The following is a 24,119-nucleotide window of genomic DNA, read 5'->3' on the forward strand; positions in this document are numbered from 1 at the left end:
ACACAGAGTAGTCTCACATTCAAGACCAGGTATCAGCACTTCAACACAACATTGTTTGTTTAGTTATTTGCCCATCAAGATTGACCAAAAAGAGAGGAGAGGAACTCTGTTTACACTGTCAGTGCAAACTGTCCTAGTTATGTTGTGGAAAGTTAGCCATGAACAATTCAAGCCACTGCAGGGGTATAATTCTGAAATATATTAGACAGTTTCACCAGCACTGATGAGAGGATCCTCACTCACTTCTTCCTCCCCCCCTTCCTCACAGTGTGGAATATAATCATATTATAACTTTGATACAAGCAAAAGGTGAGTTCCAGAATCTGCAAGTCAATGGCTGCTTGGTTTAAGAATTTAGGAATCAGACTTGCTCATAAAATACTGTGAAAATCAATAACAAACAAATATGGTGCCTATTTTTTTTTTATTATCAATAGTAATACAAATCAGTTGTATTAGCATGATAATGAAAAGTGACTTTTTATAGACATTAGAAATGTTTGTGCAAGTAAGAGACAAAGCTCTGAAGCTATGTAAGAAAAAAATAAGTTTACATTGTGTAGTATAACATACATGGTTTAGAGGCAATCTTATTAAATCTTGCAGTCACAATCACTTCCTCTATGCTAAACCTCTTTCTTGGTGTTAAGAGATAACACCTTCCCCTCCCAAGAGGAACACCTGCCATTTCCATGAAGTGTGGAGATCATGGTGAAAATCATAGCTTTTTTTGTTCCTCTTCCTTCTCCCAACTACAAAGTCAACAGGAGGTGAACATAGCAACATATGCTTATAGCAATTAAAGAAAGCTTCTGTCTACACACGCTCTGAGTTGAATTGATAAACAGTATCCTCTTTTTGACCAAAAATTGATAGGCCTGTCAGCCCCAAACCCTGGGTTAGCACTTTGGAAAGTTTTAAAAGGAAAAAAAAAATCACAGTATTTACTCAGATGCATCCACCCTTCCCCCTACATTCCAGATTGCAGCTTTGTGCCTTAGACCCAAAGTATTCTTAAGCACTGTATTAGCCAGACAGGATTCAACTGCAACTTCAGATAGGTAATGTAGTGAAGTCTTACTGAAGTTTAATGCCCACATCTTTCTTCATCAAACCTAGGGTTTACCTAGAAATTGCAGTAAAAGGTCAGCCTGTACAGAACGCATAGCACAAGTCACTGAAGATGCTCTTCATGCTGTATCTGTACTCTCATCTATAGACACCCTTCTCTAACCAGGAAAAGAGAAGCCGGCTCTCACACTCCTGGAATTTAGCCTGCTTTTTGAAATGGAACTTTATATAGTGACTTACGCCCTGTTACAATGGGAATTTGTCTCCTACATACTTGTTTGCTCAGATCCAAAGGAAGACTAGAACACTTGAATACCCACAACCTGGCCAGATACAGAAGATTACATACTGCAGTAAACAGCTCCCTGACTTTACATCAAACCCTTATGCAAGAATAACATCTGACAGCACACTTGCACTGAAGCATTCAAGTCTCGCATGACCTCCAGTCTCAAATATCCAGTTACTTGCCTACAGCCATGCTCTAAGAAGGTCATGAAAAGACTACTAGAATATATCAGCTTCAGCGCAGCCTTCAACTGCTTCAGCTACACAGCATGGCAATCAGGCAGCCACACACACCCCTTGCCAAAGTTCTCCCGGTTTGATGTACCGGAGCTGTAAAGTACTCATTTGGGTAAAAGCCAAAGCTCCCTTTATTCTGCTTACAGGAAAACCCAAATTTAAAGGCAGCATTTCTCCACACGACTTTTTATTCATTCCAGTCAACCCACCTGATACCAATGTGTACTGATGTCCAGTGAAGCACAACTGAAAGTCATTCAAACACCCTCAAATTGCATTGCCCCCATTTGGGAGAACATACATTCGGACACCTCCACCATATGAGGTGGATGCAGCAGGATTCCAGTCCAGGAGAGCTGTTTTACTGCCTTTCTGGTGCAAGTCAAAGCTTGTTACCCACTGTTACCACGTAGTCAAGGTAGCTGCCTTGTTTACCATGTTCTCCGCTATAACTGGAAAGTTAAATCAAAGTTTATCAGAAGTACAGAAGAGGATACCATAGAGCTGCTGTATTTAGGCTATGCCTAGCATTTCTGGTAAAGGTTACAAGCACAGAACACTGAAGAGATGCAGTATCAAGTCATGAAACAGCAAGCACCATTTTCAAGTAAGTCCACCTTAGTGGTGGAGCTTTATCTGTTGAAAAAAGTAACCCAAGTGAAAAGAGCACGCAAACCGTACAGACAGCCATAGGAGACAGACTGTTCTGAATAGAAATTCATCTGCCCTATCAAATACTGTCACGTATTTTATGATTAAAGAGATCAAAGGTCAAGGCATGCGAGTCACTTGAGTTACCACAGCTTAGCTGGTTATTGTGAGCTTTGCCAAGTTCATTATTCATATAGCAAGGAAAGCTTATTCAGTTTTGTTAGATACTTTTTGCAATCCACCTCAGAGGGGCTTGACCTAGTTAAGCTTGCAGTGCAAACTCAACTGTTGTTTATCCTTTAGATTAATTAACGACTTAACCCGTAGGCCTCAACTAAAACCAAACCTGAGTGGTCTGCTTCCAAAGCAGACATTGATATGCTGTAGGCACAGTGTGCATTCAGAAATGGATTTGATCCATGGAAGTTCAAGAGGAAACTTCGTTCCAAGCATTACAGCTCCAAGTGTCCCATTAGGTGTTTAGATTTCAGACAGATACTGCTCAAGTGGTTCTGTAAGCCACCAGGCTCCTACAGCCTCTGCCTCACAACTCTATTGTTAAGTTGGCTTTGTGATACCAACCATGGCAGTACAAGAAATATTTCCAGAACTGGTAACCATTCTTTCTGTGCACAGAAGGTAACGTTAACAGACAAGGAATTCAACTTGACATGAACGAAGATTACAGCACCTTTTATTTAGTACATTTTCCCCAATCCAATGAGTTGCCTGACATGTTAGACTAATTATGGAAGACGATGAGTTTGTGATAAGTCCCTGTAAAACCTCAGACCAGAAGTTCTGATATCTAACATTTTTCCTCCATAGTTTCAGACACTGAATGCACAAGAGCAATCTAGTACATGTTAAAAATGTTTTCCATCTTCAAATTACAGTATGAAGTACAGAACAGTATTTACCACTCTTTTACCTCAAGAAAAAAATATTTGTTAATTTAGTGCTGCAGTGTGCTTCATTGAACAACCACATAGCATTATCCTTTCACCAAGGGTGTTTAAGCATCTAGTTAAAAAGCAAGGTACAGTCACTACTTTTCAAGTCTGTCTACTCCTTCAAAATGGAAGATATCCATAATTCATTGTGAGACTCTACAAACAGAAGAGACAGTTACTTTCTACAACAGTGACAGAAGTATTTTTTTTGGCAACTGCACTCAATTTAAACTGCATCAGAAAACACAGTTCAGTCAGCTGACAAGAGAACCTGCTAAGAAATGACTTCTCTTCCATTTTTAGGCTGGTTTTTGTTGACTAAAACATGACCACCATTGCATAACTGACAGCAAAACTCAACATGCATCTCCATGTGCTAGGTTGCTGTGCATCAGAAACAGTACATATAAAATTAAGTGAGTAACAGATGTGGCAACTGCTTAACTCCATTTGCTTTCTGCAACCGTGCAAATAATCACTGAGAGGTAGCATGTATGCCTCACCTACTCCAACTCATGACTGTGTTGTGACCCACCCTTACTCGAGGTCTGTTTTCAATAAGACATGGAATGGATGCAGATGTTCCCACTTTTCCATCATGATCGTGGATTTAATATAAACAAAACACGTGAACATTGATTTTCACTGTTCCAGTACTAAGGGGAATGATGACCAATGTAGAATGAGTGCAATCGTGTCTAGCCACAAAACATGGAAGAAACCCAGGACAACATTTCTAGGAGACTGTGACAACACTATTCCTTTTGAAGAAAGGCTTGAGTCATTTTCTCACCCCATACCACTAATTTAAGGATGAGAAGATGGACCAGCGGGGAATGCATCTGACCAGTATTTAAATATCATAGTTTTTATTACCTAAATAAGTCTGAAGTGAGTCCATAGGCTTGATTCATGAATGCTGTATTGACTAAACAGAACATGGAAGAAACTTTGTTTTGAGTTGACTCAAGTGTCAGTTGCTATTTAAGTGGAGTGTAGGAAGGAAACAAGCAGATTTCAGCATAAGAAATCAGTGACCACTAACAGAAGATGGAGACTCAAACTCTTACCAGTTGTCATCTGGCTTTTCTGCCGTTTGCAACATCAGTAGGGCAACAGTGAAAAATTGTTTGAACCTGAACAGCTGCGTTTCTTAAGGCCAGTAGAGGTTCAAGAGAAACATTCTGAGAGACATTAACGTAAACCAGGAAGTTAATACGAAAAGAACTTTGTATAACCGCACAGAATGATTGTAGTTCTGAAATTCAGCATGTTTCTAGTTCTGAAAGACACTAGGAAGACAGAGCCCATTTCAGTCTACATAGGCATAGGTTTTGTTGGATACCAGAAATGGTTTCAAAGTTCTGTTTTCACATTTTGAAGGTATGATATGCAAAGCAAGAGATAAGGGAGTCAATACAGACTTCCTTTCATGAATCCAGCCCTATATCCTTAGTGGTATCTTATCCATGCCACCTGTAGATAGATATTTACAGTTCCCAAGCATCACAGTAAGCAGCATCTTTCTTTAAAGCTTTTCTTGTTCTTGCCACTTTTCTTGCCATTCTTGTCTTTGTTTTCAGACATTTTCTTTGCTCTGATTTCTCGCATTAAATCAAAGAATACCTAAGGGGGGAAAATAAAGAAAGATTAATCAAGTTCTGTCACCTGAAGGCAGATAGTTGCTGCCCAATACAGTAGCCCATAAAAGACGTAGCACAACACAGTATCTAACAGCAGAATTGAATCTAGACATATACCCCAGTGACAGACTCAACAGCAAAATTATAGTATCTGAAGCAGCGGCAAAGAAGCAAGACTGTTCTATAATTCTATCTTAACTGCCTCCCAAATCATTCAGCAGCCCAGTTTTAAGAGCTTTTTATTGAATGTTGTTCTTGCACAAAAGTAGCATTCAGAGCTCATGGTAATATTTGTCTGTGCCCTAGAAACATTTCCAGACAAATCACTTGCATTAGCCAAAGTATTTAGTTCAGTTCTTTCCATGTAGTTATACGAGCACACACACCGCTGCATAATATTCTGCCTGTTTTATAATTTAAAAGAGCTACAGCATTCACGTGACAGTATCAGGTACAGAAAATTCTCAGACTTTTCTATATGAAAGATGCAGAGATTTTTACTAAGAACTTTAGATGACTTTACCCCTGCAAGTCTCTTGCATGAGTACATACCGTGTAAGATGTAATAGCTGTTTCACAGTACAGAATTACTAGGAAAAAAATTAACAAGTATAGGACAAGAACTGTGTTCTTCCATAGAGTTATTCTTTTTAAGGGGACCTATACAGGTCTTTTACACTTGGAAACAAGAACACGTTATGATCAGAAATAGAATAGCTTAACATTCATAACCCTCTTATAGGAAAGTTTTATTCTGCTACAGTGTCCATGCAGAACCATCACAAAGGCTGGTAACTTATCTTAACAGACAAGAGTGTTTATACAGAGGATAAGCGTATGTGTCACATAAGCTACCCAGGAGCTAGGAGAGGTCTGTAACACCATGCTAGTGTGATCTAGACATACAACTATATTTCTGTTAATATCCAGTAGTCTGACTTTCTAGTAACAGCACGTTAAAGAATGCTTTTTGACCAAGTTTAAGTTATGGTATGTCCTTTATAAGGAAGATATCTGAAGAGTTGTCTCAATCCCTTTGTCTCTTAAAGAGTCTGTCTCTAAATACACCGTTTTAATAAACAATTCGATAATAGAAGCTTTTTATTTATGTAAGTTGTGGACCAACAATATTTCTATTAGCAAGCTAACAAACTGTTGACAACACCTTCACCCTTAGAGTTCAGCTAGCTGCCAACATCCTTTGGCCAAGCAGAAAGCTGCTTACAAGTTGTAATCTTGAAACAAACGCAGAATACCAAACTATCATCAGAGTCCTTAGGGGCCCAACAGTAAATTTCCAGTTATCTTCTGTGGACTAGTGAAGTCCACAGTGAAGAAAAAGGACACCATCTTCAAGAACCCCCCTAACTACATATCATGAAGAGGTTTGAAACTATTTTTCCTACAGGGTGAACACTCAGTCTTAACTCATCTCTCATCCAGAATACCCCAACAATGTTTAATTAAGAAACAAGCTGCAGAAACATGTCATGATTATCCTAGACCAGGGTGTACAAGTCAAAAAAGGTCAGGGACGCTGAAGGAAGAGTTCCTGTCAATTCAGAGCAGTCTTGGCAAAACACGAGAATCAAGCTTTGCCATTAGCCACAGCACACAGCTTTGTAAGGAAGGGGGGGAAGAGTTTATAAGCACCTATAGCTAACAGACCTTGTTGGAAAGCTGATTCAAGTACCAACACTTAAAACAAGGCAGTAGTATTACCTTGTACTGGCCTCTAGCTCGTCTGAGCTATGTATTTACTTCTATGTACATATTCTAGTAAATTAGTTCATTTCTAATAACCTATGCTTTCAGAGATTCAACTGTGGATTTGCTTTTGTTCCAGCCAGAATTAAGAATTCATCACTCAGCTATTAAACAACCCATATCAATCTAACTCTAGCAGAAGCAAGTAATTTGTCTTACCTTATCTACATTTGCTCTAGTTTTGGCAGAAGTCTCCACGTACTGCACACCCCATTCCTCTGCCTTACTTCTAGCCTCTTCTACAGGCACTTGTCTGCGCTCTTCCAAATCAGATTTGTTTCCTACTACCAGTAAAGGGATTTTATCCTCTTCGGCCTTCACACGCAGGATCTGTTCCCTAATGCACCAGGTATTCAAAAATAAGAACATGTGTTAGTGGTAGCAACAGAAACACCTACGCTTTACACAGTGGATCATGTGGCCTGCACATTATTTGGTATTTACAACAGTACTTAAGTCATTCCCAACAGTTGAACATGCACTTTAAATGATTCCAAGTTTAATATACTAATGCCACAGGCTTTACACTAAGCAAATCCTCACGTTTTCAGGAAGGCTGTTATTCCTTTTTGCTGGAAATTTTGCTACCCAGGGTCTAAAAGAAAAGTTGTGTGGTAGAAAACAACTCACAACAGGAGTTCACAACTGAATGAGGAAAAAAGTGCAAGTACAATATTTGCCAAATTTCACTAAGCATTCAGCCGCTGCCCTCAGGTTCCAACCTGCATCCCACCTCAATACAGGTCCAGGTAACAAAGCTTTGCCAAAGCAGTAGGTTGAGAACATCATGAGTAGCTGGCAAGGATATTATTCTTAATGGCTACTTAAGCCTTGCACAAAGGAGAAAGTTGATTAATAATACCGAACTAAAGGGCTAGCATATCTTTCAAACAAAGCCATCTAGAAAAAAAGTGAACCATCAGAATTAACCTTGCTATCCTGTATCATCCAAAAAGGACCTATCAGCATCTGGGAAAGGAGACAGAGCAATGCTGCATGTCCACCTCAAAGCCTGTGCTGTTACTGGAACAAAACACGTTGAGACCAGACTGATATGTGTTGCTGTCCATCTAGGATTCTGGAAGAACTGTACCAGTGTGTACTTATTTTTAGACTATTTTTAATTTTATTTTTAGTTATTTTCTTCTTGAAGAACGGTTTTTCAAGCAGCCAATTCTTACATATGAGCTTAATAAATAATGAAATTAGTTAAATGGAGTATTTAGTTTTCTTCCAAACCATTAAAAAGTAGAGGATTCTCCAGCCCAGATCTTCCAGGCCCTTCTTGCTCACCTTGAGGGCCAGCACTGCCTTTTTATTGTTTTGACATTCTGGAATCTTGAACCAACACATGGTTAACCTAGTTAAAGAAGTCTTACAAAAAACAGACTGCCAAGATAAGCACTCCTTCTCATCCAAAGCCTTAAGCCTTGGGTTTACCCTTACATTTCAGTTAAGCACACAAGCCAAGAGGCAGGCTAGGTACTTCCAGGAAGTTTCTAATTTTTTTTTTTTTTTTTTTTTTTTAACTGTTTTTGAATGTTATCTGACTTTTTCTCCATCTGTCACTAAGACGAGTCTAGCCTGAAGTCTAGCCTGAACACTCAGTTTCAAATCCTACAACACTTGAACTGCTTTGTGCCTTTAAGTAATCCAAACAAAGCATATCAAGCAGAACAGCTCTAGCGTGTTCCCTATGACCACCACCTTTGTAAAGCCTAGCAAAAGTCAAAGTATGTGATGTATGAACAACATTTTTGTACCTTTTAGGAGATTATGCAGTCCACTATTACTGTTGGAACTGTATAATACATTAAGAACCTGGACTAAAAGTCCTAGAGTGCAAGGAGAATTTGCTATAGCTTTAAAAAAATGTCTACCTAGCTTAGCACCAGCACTTACGTTTCCAATTATCTGTTAATCTTGCATCACTAAAACAAAATTAACATAAACCAGACTGATAAAGAGCTTTTCATCTGGCAAAGAATTCCTAACATGTTCCCTGTGTTGTGGCTAGTTTTACTTCAAGTTGCACAGATGTCTTAGGGAATCTCTGGATTATCTTTTGCTAATAGCTGTTGCCTCAATGTAGAAGAGCCAGAACACTTGCCCTGAAGAACCTAGATACATGAGCTCTGAGACCAGAACACTGGATTAAAACCCTTTTTTCTTATACACTACACAAGTGGTTTCTGTGCTCAGTCTGGTGCTGATTTTTGCATTAGAACTACTAATCCTGAGAACAAAAATGGAAGCATTTACTACCACTGTGCGTCTTTCTAGGAATACGTCTGCCTACAATAGTACTGCTTGGCTGCCAACCCTTGTTTGGCATCAATCCATACCTGAGAGTGGAGTCTAATCCTTCCTTTCCTTAGAGCACCTGCTTCTAGCAGTAAGCAACAGAGTCTGAAACCTGGCCAAAAGGCAGACTTAATTCCAGAAGTACTGCTCTAAGATAATTAAACTCCACATCCACAAAGACTGAAAATTGGCTTGAATACATACGTTTTAGGAGTCCAAGAATCTGTTATTTGTCTGAAGTTGCTGCTGGCATAATGTACTCACAAGTTGAAGGCATGAAGACAACTATAGCCAGAGGCTAGGTACAGTGGTTTTAGTTACCAGTTACTGAGAGCAAAATGATTGTATTGCCACTTTTATTGACCAAATGATAAAGGGTAAAGGACAAAGGTAGATTTTAAAAGCAGTTGTCAGAGGAGTATCCCCCCCACCTGGAAGAGGAATTAGTTACCGAAACTCTGCTGTTGCTGTGAAGGATTCATGTTCTGTTATTGAGAAGACAAGAAGAAACCCTTCCCCACTGCGAAAATAGTTGTCTCTGATGGCTGCATAATCCTCCTGTCCTGCTGTATCCAGAATGTCTATCTGAACTTCTTCACCATCCAGAACTACTTTCTTTCTGTAGCTGTCAGCCTTGGTAGGTTCATAGTCTTCTACAAACTGAAGGAGATGAGAAGGATTAGTGTTTAGTATTACTGTCACATGGTCTCAATATTTGTTCATGCCTACCCTGTCATTTTGGTGACACTTGAAGTCCTGAAAGCCTTGCCATAATTCAGTCAGATACAAAGTTCCACTGTCTTTTTTTTCTTCCTAGTTTTACTATAAAAAGCAATTAAGTACTTAATACATCTAAGAGCTGGCCCACCTAGTCAAGAGAAATGATCTTGATAAATAAAATTATTGAATTTCAGAACAATTTAAGGGTCAATGATGCAGAATAAGCTATCAGCTTATAAACTGGTTGCATTATCTAGATCTCCTCCTTCAAGGATAAAGTATTTCTGAGTGCACTTCACTTGACTGTATAGCTAACCAAAGCTTCAGTAGGTGTAGATGACAGCATCCAACTGTTGAACATGAAAAGCTGCTCTATAATTATACAGTCATGTAGTTTAGTATATAATACTGATTGGACCCACAAAGCCACTGAGTTAAAATTGTGGTTCTGTGCTAACAGCACAGGTTCACCATAGGTTCCTTACGTTTCCAATTCCTTTTTCTCAACCTTGAAGCACAACAAAAGGCTGCACCATGACCCTGAGATCAGGCTGACTGGGTTTCTCTAATGACCATGCTAGAAGAGGTACAAGCAGGAAGTTCACACCCTCGAGCTGGCATCACCACAGATTTCTTTATGCCAAACTCAAGCCAGAGACCAGTCTCCAGCAAGCCAGCTGATGCCCTGGGTTATCTCAGTGTAGGTACCACAACAGTGCCTATACCATCTCTCCCCATAGATTAAGCCTGTTCAGATACTCACATTGCTACAGTGTGATTGGACAGCCTGCAAATAAATGCTAACTCCTGAATTACAGGGTCAGGCACTCATTCACATATGAATCTGGACTGTCTGATCTAGTATATCTTCCTGTATATCACTACTGAAGAACTCATTCTCTAAGCACGCTTACTTCTCCATCTGGCTCAGAGTAAGCCAGAATGCTTATTTTTGACTTCAACCTTAACTGGCCTAAAAGAAACAGCAACAAAATTAGTTTCAAAGGCAATTGCTAGCTACCTCTGCAAACACTCAGACAAGCCACTTCGCATTCTGCACATCTTTTGAAGACTTTTTTCCCCCCCTTGAAAAGCACCAATTTTGTCACCCTTGGTCCCCAGAGGTTATGCTTTGTCTATTCCTATGTTCTACTCTGGCCACTCAAGTCACTAGGCCTTTTGCTACTTACATTTAGTCTCCCTGACCAACTACAAAAGTTTAGCGAGATGTATTCATTTGTGCTTTAAAGAAGGTGAACTGAAACTACTTACCTCATCATACATGAACTGGAGAGTGAGTGCAGATTTGCCCACACCTCCACTGCCGACCATAATTACTTTATGGAGTGCCAAGGAACTCTGGTTCTTGCTCTTGCTGGCAGCCATTGTCTTGTTTGCCACAGAAGTGCCAGGCAACTAATTAGATCTGCTGACAGAAAAAAGCAACAGTCACCATCCATGACACCAATGGCATCACAGCAGCACACAGGGGAGGCATCGCATTACTGTGGAAAGACCAGATTAAACCCCTGCCCAGCAAGCTTGAAGAATAGGCTATCAATGCACTGGAAAGCAAGTCAAGTCACTAGTATCTAAAAGACAAATAGAAACGCGGTACCAGAACAGTGTCTTCTCTGCAACAAGAAGACCATTAATAGAAGTGCCGAAGGTTTCTCACAGCAGCTATTAGCTGAACAAGCTGCTCTCATTTGTAAACCCATCCTATGCAATTGCCACCTACAGATGTTTCCAAAGAAGGAGACCACGCTTCCACTGACAGGAAATTAAATGTTTTTGTAGTTCTTCTTACAAGGCTTTACGCCTTTCCAAAGTATTTCTTTAATGTTGATGCAGCTTAGTTTCAGCCTACTAACAGAGCTATACCTTAGATCTGCTTATGAGAAGAAAAAACTTTTGATCTCTTCTCTACGTAGGCTAATAAAAAAAGCAGAGATTCACAGTAAGTTCTGGCAGGAACAAATTGCAAGAGCTTCCAATAGAAAGTCTTATGAGATGGCATTAGCATTTATTTCATGCAATTCCTACCTTTTGATGCTGCTGTTTGCTTTTGAGAAAATTCTGCTTTACTGCAAGAAATTCTCCTGTACCTATTCTTCTCAAGATGTTGCAAAACCATAAAGAGTAAGCTTCAATAAATAAGTACTTGTTAAAAAGCCTTTGTTTGTTATGTGCCATGCAAACTAAGTGCTTAGGGGCAGTAGTATTTTTTTTTAAGAGGGCTCCAGCACTTAAGAGTAGCTGGACACAGCAGTTGGGATGGAGAAACACAAGCATCAGCTGCCACACTGATTAGCACAGAGCAGCAGCTCTGTAAGAACAGCCCACTGGGAACAAAAGCAGAAGTAATTGATATTAAAAAATGATGTGTCACCAGTCACGATCCCCACAATGAGGGGAAAAAAGGGATGTGTACTTCAGACACATGACTGCTATAATGGAAGCATGAGGATAGCAACACTCATGTCCTCACAGCAGGACAGCTCAGGGACCCAAATATTCACATAGTGGCTGAGTGCTGTAGGAAGAACAGCAAAACCATTCAGGGAACATTACTATGGAAAGTGACTACACCAGCCTTGATTTGTATGTGTCCATTATTCCAGAAACACAAGACATACCTACAAACAGGCCTACCAGGGGTCTCAAGTTAGTCTAGACTAATAATTCTAGAAGACGCTGCAACCACCGTGCCATGCCGTCAAGTTCTACTGGATGGAAACACGAGGCCTACAGCACCAGTCACATGAAGCACTATACTGCAAAAACCCTCAGAATAACTAGCTGTCCTAAACAAAACCAGCTAGGGACCAAAGGGTTGTTAACCTACAAGCACTGTAGGATTACAGAGGCTGGGAAGAACCTCTGGGCATTGCCAATTCCCAACAGTTCCCTCAGAACAGCTGGCTCCATTCACATGTGCTGTGTTTGGGGACTGGCAATTATACCACCCTCCTGGCAACCCACCCTGGTATACACCAATTGTGAATGCCTCCCCCCCTTGTCACGACTTTGTTCTGAAAAGCAACACCTCAAACCAAGTTTTCATTGTCTAGTGCAGGCCGTGCCAGAGCAAACAGGCCAACAATGGAGGAGCCCCCTCAGGACAGTGCTTTCAAGCATTCGAGTTCCTGCATTTCTCCATGCAGAGTATTTTACTCCATGCATTTGTCACAGATGACTAACTTGCAGTGCAATAAGCGTTCATTTCAGGGTGAACACCAGCAAGTGAAAGCACACATTTTCCTGCAGTAAACTTTTGTTATACAGCAGCCCCCTCATGCAGGACATTCCTTAATACAAAAGGTCGAGGGTACAGCAATGGGATCAGGTGACTTTTCAGATTCTTCTTGTTCAGCACACACACTTTTGCGTTTGGGACAGTGAACTCAGACATTATCCCAGAGGTTCCAAGCCAGGACAGGGCTGCACATGTGATTTTTATCTCTTACATTTGAGAGAAAGCAGATGAGGATACAGCTCCCTGGCAGGCAAGCATGGAAAACCCCAAGAAAGCCCAACATACAGCATCTGACCTCTAGAAGTTACAGCAGTAAAGCTTTTTTCTTCACTTACAGTCCACTTATGCTGTACAGACAATAAAGTCGGATTCAACCTGCCTCAACATAGACACCCAAGGCATAAAAGCTACAGGCTGATCACACAGTGAGACCGTTTCGGGTAACAGCACAGCGTGCTCTTAGAGAAATTCATTTTGTCCCATTTCAAGTGTAGTCTGGCTTTGACAGTGGTGGACAGGCTGCTTTCTGGAAAAGCCAAAAGATCCCTAGTGACATATCAGTCCAATTGGGACTTTTTAAACCTTTGAGAAGCACGCTAAGGTTACTGCATTAGCTAATGAGGTTTTCAAGTTAATACTTTTTTCTGGTGACACAAACTTAATGCTGCTGCATATGAAGTTGCCACACCAAGCAGTAGAAAGCCACAAGACAATGGGATTCCTAACCTTGCACTGTGATACGCAACTAGAATAGAAAGACTTACTACCAGCCCAAAGAGAAGAGAGCAAGTTTCCCAATATGCCAATTGGGATACCACGTCTTTACCTGGCCACATTACGGGAACAGCTCCCTTCCACCACCCAGTTTCGCTCTCTGCCCAGTTTGTATTTCCCACATTCAGAGACTCACTAGAAAGAACATTTTAGATCCTTCCTTTCCCATCCCAACTCAATGGGCATTGGAGAATGCAGGGTCAGCCTTCATGTACAGCATTACCCAACTGGCAAGCAAAGCATAATAAACAAAAACCAAGCACCAGCACACTGTTTGACTGTTTTTAAATCTAGCCCAGCTCTTGGCAGCCAAGGTATTTAACCCTCCCTGCAGAGCTACTACAAGTGCCACTCGAAGCTTTCTGAGTGTCAATACTACATGAACCCTCTGACACAGGGGTCATGAAACATGAGAGTCTACTCAGGACCATCCCTACATTGCATCACCTCAGTGAACTCCCTGAAAGCACTGGGCAAGCAGCCTGGACCCAGCTGGGCAGGGGAAGCAGAACCGAGCAAAGCAAGGCTGATGGTGCAACATCTAGAAGAATTTGTAATGAATGTAGTTGCCATTAAAACACTGCTTGATTTCCTTCAGCCCTTCACTCCAATCTGTCATTCCACCCGCAGGTGGAACACCATGCTCCACTTGGTATGGTAAACATCACGAGCTGTAAAAATAAACCTGCTGGAAGGCTTTGGGTTTCTTCAGGATACCATTCATCCTGCTTTGAAATAAAGTTCTAGAGTTTAGACCAGAGCATGAACTTTTCAGGAAGCCTTTCATCTTTAAGAAACTAGAAGTAATTACCGGATTGATTTGCTTTAAAAGAAAATGACTAAGAAAAGGAGTTGATAACGGGACTTTTTGATAGTAGTTTACACAAAGCCATATACAGAGTAGAAGCTTTGCGGTGCTACTGGAAGATGCTCTTTAGACCATAAAAACAAAGACTATCAGACAGACTGGCCACATGAAACAACAAGAGCTACAAGTCAAGCCACAGTGGTTCCTGAAAGGTTTTATTTAGACTTCTGAAGATATTACTGGCAGAATGAGGCCTGTGGCCCAGTACATTTTTGCATTCAAACCGTACCACCCCCAAAAAATCTAGCCTTAAGCTCATCAACCATTTCAGCCCCCTCTCATTTGATTGTGACTTCTCCAGGTTAAGTAAGGCCTCCTACCACTGAGTAACCTGCACAATGTTGTGTCTTTCCTGGCTGGCCCCTGGGAACTGAGTACTTTAAGTGTACAAACAGCTTCATAAAGTCCAAGTTTAAACAAATTTGCTTATTTCTCTACCCTCTTCTCAGCCTAAACAGTTAAGCTCTTCCAGAACACTGCCAACACACAGGACTGGCTCACCTCATGCCGAGATTCAGAGATGACTCCTGAATAACCACCTACATTTTGAATCAGACGACACTTTCACATCCCTTATTTCATCGGCATTAAGGCTCCATGGTTGTACAGTCACTTACAGAAAGGATACAGCACTTGTTGCTTCACAAGAAAGGAAGCAGTTTTGCTAGTGACCACCCAAACATGGAAGAAAAAAACATGAGAAACTTGCAAGTCTACTTGCTTTCCAGCAGACACTCTGCTACTACAGTAAAAAAAAATTCTAGACACCTCCAAAGGCTGTAATTGGAATCGCTTCTAGTTTTTCCCATTCAGTTTGAGATATAAAAACTGAAATAGAGCTCTAAGCTCAAAATTACTGAGATCGGCCCTTGTTCTCTTACTGTGCAGCTGATATTCTTGGACATTTCTTTTCATCACTACCCCGCCACTGAAAGCAGCCATTCTTTGGATTTCAAAGTGGGATTCTAGAAACCCTTAGCCCAATAGCTTTGACAGAGCAGCTTTGTTAAACCTTTCAGATACCTACTTTTATAGGAAAATCTGGGTATTCAACCTATTAAAGACTTAAATATGATGTCATCAAAAGCAAGCACAGAAAGGACAAAGTTTTGCAACACTATTTTAGTGATCCTCATTTATCAGAATATGAATTAGGGGCTTTGGGGTGTTTGGTTCTGTGATACGCCTGCAAGAATGCAGTCACAGAAATTCCCTGGATCACAAAACTAATTAGCAATCTCACTGAGCTATGAACTGTAAGAGCTCCTCAGCTGTTCTGAGGCTATCCAGAAAATATTTAAGCACTGAAATTCTATTAGCTTTCAATGGACTGTAAACGCTCCAACTGGTAGTTCAACTATAAAAACAAGTTCACTGGAGATTAACTGGCATATTTAATGCTACTAAGAATTTTGGGATATGCATGCTAAAAATAAAGAATGCTACTCTACCTTTTTTCACAGCGCTAATATCTTCTCTTGGCACGTCTCCAGTTATTGGTTCTCACACTAACCATTATGAAGTGCTCAGCACAAATTCTTCCTGTTAGGATATCTCTGTATCCTTCCCCATTTACTGCTGGGCGTTTCTACCTTCTTGGTCATGGCTATAGATTTTCCTGGGCCACGCTTAACCAGTTCAAGGACCTCATTTGGCTTGAGATGTCTTCCAGAGCAGGTAGAGGCAGCAGTTTAACCTGCTGCAGAAAGGGGGAAGTTCCTGCCCCTGTTCACAGCGTGCTCCTTCACGGTGTGCTAGTACAGCCAACACCCTGCTGCAGAGCATGGGCTGAGCCTGAGAGCAAAACCCAAGCCTGAGATTTACTTCTGGTAATTAGGCTTTTTTTTTTAAACCTGTGCAAACCTATTAAGTCTTGAAGTTGCACAAGTAATAACAGACAAGAAAGTAGCAATGGATTTGGGACACTTGATACTTTATAACAAAAGGGAAAATAAGAGTTTCTAGGGCACAGAACTAACTTTCTCCATAAACACAAAGAATATACACTGTATAGACTGGATCCTTGGTGGAAGGAGTGTAAACTACACCTAAATGTTACAGAAAAACTACAGCATGGATACATTTACTTGGTGCACTGAAACCTACAGTTTCAATCAAAATTAGTTACTAGTTACACCCAATAGACAGAATCTATGCACACATTTAAAGACATTTGTAATCACAGCATCACCTTACATGACTCCACACATTTGCATGCAGGAAGAATGACCTTGCTATGCAGAGACTTCCAGTATTTTTATGAAATATGCACACCTGAAGTTATGTAGAACTTGAAGAATAGAGACACCCAGCTACATTGCTGCTTTAATTAATCATGACATAAGCAACCTATGCAGTCTAGCTCCCTATTCTTTGCAAGAAGTTATAGCTAGGCTGAGGCAACCCCTCAGTGAGGACACTGAGGCTGTCCTCAGATCTGGGTGACCAGGTGTTCTGTAATTCAATGAGGTCACTTCTCTGTATATACAAAAAAGCATGGTCTTGTGTATACTTAGCGCATTGACCTCACCACCCTTGTCAAGCCCAGCCCAGCTTTGACAGAGTTTCCTGAAAGACACATCATTACAGCTTCAACAGCAAATCTGACAGCAGCATTTACTTGCTGATAAAATAATTGAATATGCCCTCTCATATCATTCAGTAGGTGACAATTCTAGATCATTCATTAAGAAGAATGAGTGTCTTGCATGCCAGCAGTAATTTCAAGATAACCTTGCTTAGAATAATACTGTTGTCTGAGGAAACCTGAAATTAGATAATCCAAATCCTACCCAACAGTTCTAGTCTGCACCAATGCTGTGTGTTGCAACAGCCCAGGCAGTCTGACTGTCAAAGGGCAGCTGTTTAAAATAACCCTTAGTGTCAGATCTATGCTGAAGCAGAACACAAACACATACATACTCCTGTATCTAAGGTAATTCAGTGTCACCTTTTTAGAATTCCCCTCAAATGGAAGTAAAATGGCAACGGACTAGAAACAAGTTGTGCAGCTAACTGAAGAAGAGGAAGGACTGCCCTTAGATAGCACTTATAAGGTGCTACACACCCCAAAACTGCTTATATCTGTATTTGACTAAAGGTTGCAAAGGTCAAAGTTAATGCTCTTAACAGGCTGATAGCAACAGATCAGGAGACCATCAATGCATGCAGTCATCTCAACAGGACCGTTTTCAATACTGCAGTCACATGCTCACACAGCACTGCAACTCGTTTTATTTGGAGCCTGAATACAGACACTAGAATGCAAGCCTTATTTCTGCTGCTTCATTTTGGTCTTAGATCTCTTTATACAGATCTGTATAAAATCTATTACAATTATTCTATTTTTGTCTCAGACTGCTTAGGTAGGCATCTCCATTTCCCAGCTTAATAAAGCAGTGCCTGTCTTGCCCTTAGTCTTTATAAATACAAAGAGCATTCAGCCAACAAAGGGAGGAATCACAGAAGGCAGCATTAAAAGACACTATTAGAATAAGAGGACAGTTATACGGAGCCTTTCCAATTTGCTGCCAAGCTTGGACTACGCAATGATACCAAGTTCATTCCTGCTCAAACAAAACATACAGCTCATCCCAAAATCAAGCTAATTAAGCGGAATTATAGCTACTTAGTTGTGCATAGAACTGCCTAGGTGACCAGCAGCTCGCAGTGGTACAAGTTGCCACTAAACCAAATGTGGTTTTGCTATTTAATTCTTGCACACTGAACGCACACCAAGCAGTGGAAGCATCTGCAGGAACAGAAGCTAACGGCTGTCTCCACTGCTGTTCCACTTCATCTACCAAACCACACCATCTGAAGGTGAACTCTTCTGGGATATGATACATGAAAACAGCCTGAGCATGCTGTGGCCCTACAGTCATTAGGTGAGTCATCTCCATCCAGACTTCCTCGGAGGAAGGAGATGAACTGACAGCTTCCCCTACAGGCTTCCCTATGGATCCTGATGGAGGCCAGAAAACAGAGACAATGTAAGGGAGGGAAGACTGCCAGAACTCCAGCATGCACCAACTTCCCAGGGAGAGCACCATAAAAACCTGTTAACGAGTCAACTGTAGCGCTGCTCAGTTCCTCTTCAGGCTGCTGCAGAGTCAAAGTGCAACTCATCACCCTACCAAGGCACAGAGAGACCCACATGGCCCTGTGCCTTCAGGAGATCATTGCTATCTGGAAGCTTGAATTTCTGTCCTGACTGCAGCGTGAGTTGCAGTGGCACAAACACAGGAGGAGGAAGCAGACGGCAGAATTGCAGTTTTAGTGTCATACCTGTCCTTTTAGATTCTAGCAGCAGCCTTGTATCCTTCCTGCTTCACGCGGTGCAACCTACCAGCTCTGCCACGTTACTGCACCATCCTGTCACATAGGTACAGGCCCAGGTCAGCGATGAAGTAGACAAGCACAAAGCACACGCTCCCCTTCCCTAACTAGCAGGGTTACTTCTTCCCCAGAAGAGACAGAGGGTGCATCAGGCCCACAGGCGTTACACCCCCCAGTGGGCCATGCAGCACCACCCCGCAGTGGGGCTCCAGGGGAATGGTCCCTCTCCATCACAATCCCCCCAGCCTCTCACAAAGCACTCACTATTTAGATAGCTACAGTCAGTTACTAATACTCTGATTGCCTCACTGTTTCACAGATGGCACCATAGAAGCAGTTATTTTTTTTCCAGAAAACTCTAAGACCAGCATCCCATTTTCTATGTTACTGTGCTAAGTAACCAGCAAATTGTACATGACACCACGTGAAGTGCGCTCTTTGTTCCAAAAAGACAAAGCATTACCTGAAATGGAAATCTTAAGACACCAACACCACTACAGCTAAAAAGCAGTTGTAGGGATGTACCTGGCCAGACTGCTCCTGGTACTTGCAGGAAGCTGGCAGGTCTGGTATTAATGCCTGGAAGACATCTCAGACATGCTACAGACAAGACTAACCTACCACACTGCTCTTAGCCTAGCAAGAATTTGCTAGAAAACCTGGTAAGTCTTCTACAAGCATGAAGACTGAGCTAATAGCATTAATTGGTATTGCTGTGGTAGGTTTGTCACTGTGGCGGCAACTGCCTAGTGGCCTAACTACTTGCAGTGAGTTAAGGACAGCATTTCTCACCTTAGTCAATGAGGCTCATTCATACCAGATAAGTGACACTACAGGAGAGTTGTACAACAGCCTCAACTCCTGTAATTGACTTGCAAAACGTATTCCAACCTTGCTTCCTTTGAAAGCTCCTCTGTGCAGGAGCATGCTCTTCTTCAATACACAGCACACACCAGGTCTGCCAAAGCACTGCTGAGAGATAATGACATGTTTCAGATGTTAATCTAATACTGATTTTTAATCAGACCTCTAGGAACGTGACAGATACCTCAGACAAGTCAAATTCTCAGCTTATGCAATGCCTTTAGTAGGTTCACTTTGAATTCCAGTGTGCTAACTTCAAATGCTCTATCAGTATGAGGTTACAAAATGGTTTCAGTCATTACTTCAGTGGATTACCTGCAGCTGTACTATCCACAAGGAAGTTGCCACTACCATTGATCCAATAAATTCCTGCCAACACTAATTCAGCCATGAGCTTGCACAGAGTTGCAGGGTTTAATTCTTCTGCTCTCGGCAGCATTACTAAGCCAGGTTTCCTTCCCTACCTTGATCCTTAGCTGTTGGAGCTTACCCCCTGTTCTTGCAAATGCAGCACACAGCAGCAGACAGGCTACCACTGAGGCTGCTACCACCGCTCATTCAGAGGATGGATCTGGCCAGAGCATGCCAACTGTCTTCAGATACCCCAGTGAAACAAGCACCCAGGATAAGCCAGAAGCCCATCCACCATTTAGCCTGCCTTCGGTGCTACCAGCAGTAGCGACTGTTCCTACCCACACAATTGCCTGTCAAACATTCCTTGCTCTGAAGCTGAAACTGGAGTCCCGTGCTCACAACTCTGTGCCACCACGAGCCGCTCAAATACCTGCTGACATTTGATGGAGGTAGTGAACAATAAGCCCCTAGTCCCCAAGTTTACTATTAACCACGGAGGCACACCTCCCCAAGAGGGCTGGGGAATCATGTCCCTGTAGCCTCTGAAAATACTTGCACTATTTTGAGCACCAAACTGAAGGGCTCGCAGATGCATGCTGTGAGTCATTAAGCTCCCTCAATCAGGCACACTGCACTGGAGTGCCAAGCACTGAACCTTTTCGCCATCTTTCGATCGATACACTTGCTTCACACAAAGCAACAACAGTGACATTTAGTATTTCAGATAATGAGGAGTTCTCTCATTCCGCTGCGTTAAGCCTCCTTTAAACAGAATTCTTCCCTCAAGTTGCCCCAGCCAGAACAGCGGCAGTATTTCTGTCTTTAAATGCAGTGCTCTGACAGCCCAGTTTCCAAGGGCCACATGCAGTCTCAGGATCCCTAAGTTAACCTAGAAGCAGCTGACTTCAACACAGAACTCAGCACGTACTTAGCCCAGGACACCTCCCTGTGTACGACCTAGCAAGAGACAGGCCACACGGAAAGCAGAACCAGCACAGGATAAGCCATACATTTATCCCTGCCTGCTCTGACACATTTCTTCTCCTCAGAGCTTGTTACCAGAACAGAAAACTGTTGTCCTGATGCAAACCAGCCCATCTCCTAGCTCTCCTGCCCTTCCAGGGGAATCAGCACAGCTGGTTGCTCTGCACACTGCTGCATGCAGGACAGGGAGCAAACAGGAGATGCTGGGGGTCTGTGTGCAGCTGCAGGGGCTGTAATGCCGTCAGGATCACAGAGATGAGCTGGGATCACTGGAGCGCTCTTTAGGATGGACAGGCCAGGAAGGCAAGGCAGGGGAACTTCCCTTTCCTGAGCACAGCAGGAATGAGTGATGCTCTGCCCGAGGATGGACAATCAGCCTTAGGGACAGGTTTAGTGTCCCAGTCTGGTCTTGCTGCTGACTGCATCTCCAGAAGCATCTTCCAGCCTCAGCAACTCAACAAGCCGGTGTCCCAGCAACACAGCTCCTACACACCTCGTTCCTGGGGAGCCTTTGGGATAGGAACACCTACTCAGAAACTAGAGCAAGTACAGCAAACCTAAAAACTTACAGCAAGTCCTCCATGACAAACACTTAATTAGTTACTCTTGAAAATAAAAATCGAAGTTCCTATCTGGCAAGTACACCTGCTGTTATACCATTAGAAGACAGTTGTGAATGCTTATGGAAAGAAGCTGAACAAAATCACTGCTTGATCCCTGTTTTACAAGCTGAATGAGTGAAGTTGGACATAGGAAAAGGCTGGCACTGATACTGTACAATAACATTTTGAATTACGTGTCTTCTTCCTTGACAGCTTCAGAACAAGATTCAGCCGATAAAGCTGAGTTTGATCTCAGTTTAACATAACAAGGACAACCCTAAGCAAATTCTCATTGAGCATGCAGAATTGTTTAAAAATTAAATTGCTTCTTAAATTGTATTTTTAGAATAGAAACAGAATGAGAAGTAGCACCAAATCCAAGCACACATTCCATCTTTTTGAAAGGCCATTTCTTTAAATTGCTTGGCTAGTCTGTTTTATTATATGGTGGATAAAAGTGGAAAGCTGCCATAAAAGTCACTCAGTGAGACTTTGTGGTGACTGCCCTGATGAGAATTCCTTACCTACCCAAAATGGGATCTCAGTAAGCCAAAAACAATAAATAGCTGAGGATTACCATCACGGGGAAGAGTTTCTTATAGCAGCAGCAGTTTAGAGGAAAGGCTGCATCAGAGATTACTACACACTCTAGAATTAGTTTTTTCTAAGCAGGGAGTGGCTTCCTCAGTTACCAAAAGCACCTCTTCTCTGGACAGCTGAGGAAACCAGCATGCAACCTGATCTATAAAAACACTCCACTTGTTAAGCTTCTGCTCAGGATAGTGCTCTCCTGGGTAGAAGAGTGCTAACCTTAAGAAAAACACTATATTTAGCTAATGCTCTGCAACATGGAGTCTGGAGCTCAGGTAACTCCTACAGTTCAGCTTTTTAAAGTGCCCTGACATGTTGTGAGCGTCATCCCACAATGATTACACTACAATAACCTCATCAAGGTGTTTCCCCCCCCTTAACCTACCATAAGCCAATAGTTTGGAAAAACCTTTGTCATCTATTAGGCAAGTTTGCCATTCTTTCAGTTGGCCATCTAATGAACAAAACCTTGCCTGATGTTCGGGCTAAGTCTGGGTCTCCAGTGCTCCCCTGAAAGATGGCCTTTTAGTTCAGGTGAAGACATGCACAGAAAGAGCTAGAAACCTAAGAAGCCACAGCACCTACATAACTGCATGTTTTCAGCTTTTCAGCCCTATGCTTTGACTTCAGATTAGTTCTGTCACATTTCAAATTTAAGGATATTAAAAACTCTAGCTTCAATACACTTTGTTGCCTGAAATATTTTTTTTAATCACATCAACTGACAGCACCACTAATTCATGAAGTAACAGCTGACAGGCTTTTTAAGACTGATAATTCCAGAACTGATTTTTTTTAGTCTTTGACATACGATCCCGCAAAGCTTTCTAGTGAAGACTGTTCCCATTAAGTCTCACATTCCCACAATCAACCATTATTTGCACCTTTCTGTACCATGTCTGCATCCATGAGAAAGGCCATGGGCTCAAGGTCCATACAAACCAGTTCTGAGCGACTGCTCTAAGTGAGCACCCTGCCACCCTAAGTAGATTCAAGTATCTGCTTGCACAGCAACCTCTGTAACATTCCCGCATGACTTCATGGCTTTCATTTTGACAGGTCTTAAAAATATATTTGCACATCTCAAGCGCAAGAGACAAAACAGATCCTCTAATATCACTATTAAAGCAGCATTCAGAAGAACACGAAGAAACAAAGCACGAGTTATGTAGACTTAACTTGCTTAACTGACAAGACAACTTGATATTTCTGGGGCAGGCGTTGATGAAATTCTCTTAGTCCTGTTTAATGGGCTAAAAGGAGCTACCCACAAAGCAATCACACCCTGGCAACTATTAACAAGTACTTTTTAACCATCCACTCCACAGCCTCTTGTGAAGAGCCACAATTATATCACCAAACAAAAGGCACTGTTTTATTATTACCACTAGGAACAGCCAAGATTGTTTGCTGACATTCCTGCTCCATCCAACAGCAGATAGCAAGCACTGGAACCTTATCACCACCGCTTGGTGGTGGCACAGAAGTTTGCAAAGACAGGGCAGGGGGAGGAAAGGGATATAAAAGCCTAAAGAACAAGGCTTTTATCAGCAGGACAGTGTTTTCAAGTCGAGATAGAGTTTGAGAATGCAACTGCCACCTAACCTGGCTGACAACTGGGATCAGCACCTCTCATAAATCAGACATGCAAGAGCTACTGGAAGTCATGCACACAGGGTGTGGGAGGCAGCGAATGCCAGACCTGTGTTCATCACTTCTGTGGCACCCCCACAGCCACTGGATTTTGCTCGAACTCCCAAAGATAACTGCTTCCATCCTGAAGTTGTTTGCTTCGGGCACGAGACACCTGCTGGCCTTGGGTGCTGCTTTTGTCTTGATCCCACCACGCAC

The 24,119-nt window shown here is 41.9% G+C and overlaps 1 protein-coding gene across 4 annotated transcripts in view; it reads right to left on the reverse strand.

Moving 5' to 3' along the window:
- Positions 1-405: 405 nt before the first annotated feature.
- RALB (RAS like proto-oncogene B) overlaps positions 406-24,119 on the reverse strand; it is a 47,118-nt gene continuing 23,404 nt past the window's right edge. For 2 of the 4 annotated variants that reach the window (XM_082762847.1, XM_082762845.1), the window contains exons 2-5: positions 10,907-11,060; positions 9,366-9,574; positions 6,770-6,947; positions 406-4,826 (exon numbers count right to left, since the gene is read on the reverse strand). In XM_082762847.1, coding sequence (XP_082618973.1) covers positions 4,707-4,826; positions 6,770-6,947; positions 9,366-9,574; positions 10,907-11,020 — 621 coding nt within the window. In that variant the 5' untranslated portion in view covers positions 11,021-11,060 and the 3' untranslated portion in view covers positions 406-4,706. Of the gene's footprint in view, positions 4,827-6,769; positions 6,948-9,365; positions 9,575-10,906; positions 11,064-24,119 lie in introns of all 4 variants that reach the window. The other 2 variants (XM_082762848.1, XM_082762846.1) reach the window with 1 other exon arrangement.

This window comes from Aythya marila, assembly GCF_965140915.1.
Source record: "Aythya marila genome assembly, chromosome: 6".
Classification (NCBI taxonomy): domain Eukaryota; kingdom Metazoa; phylum Chordata; class Aves; order Anseriformes; family Anatidae; genus Aythya; species Aythya marila.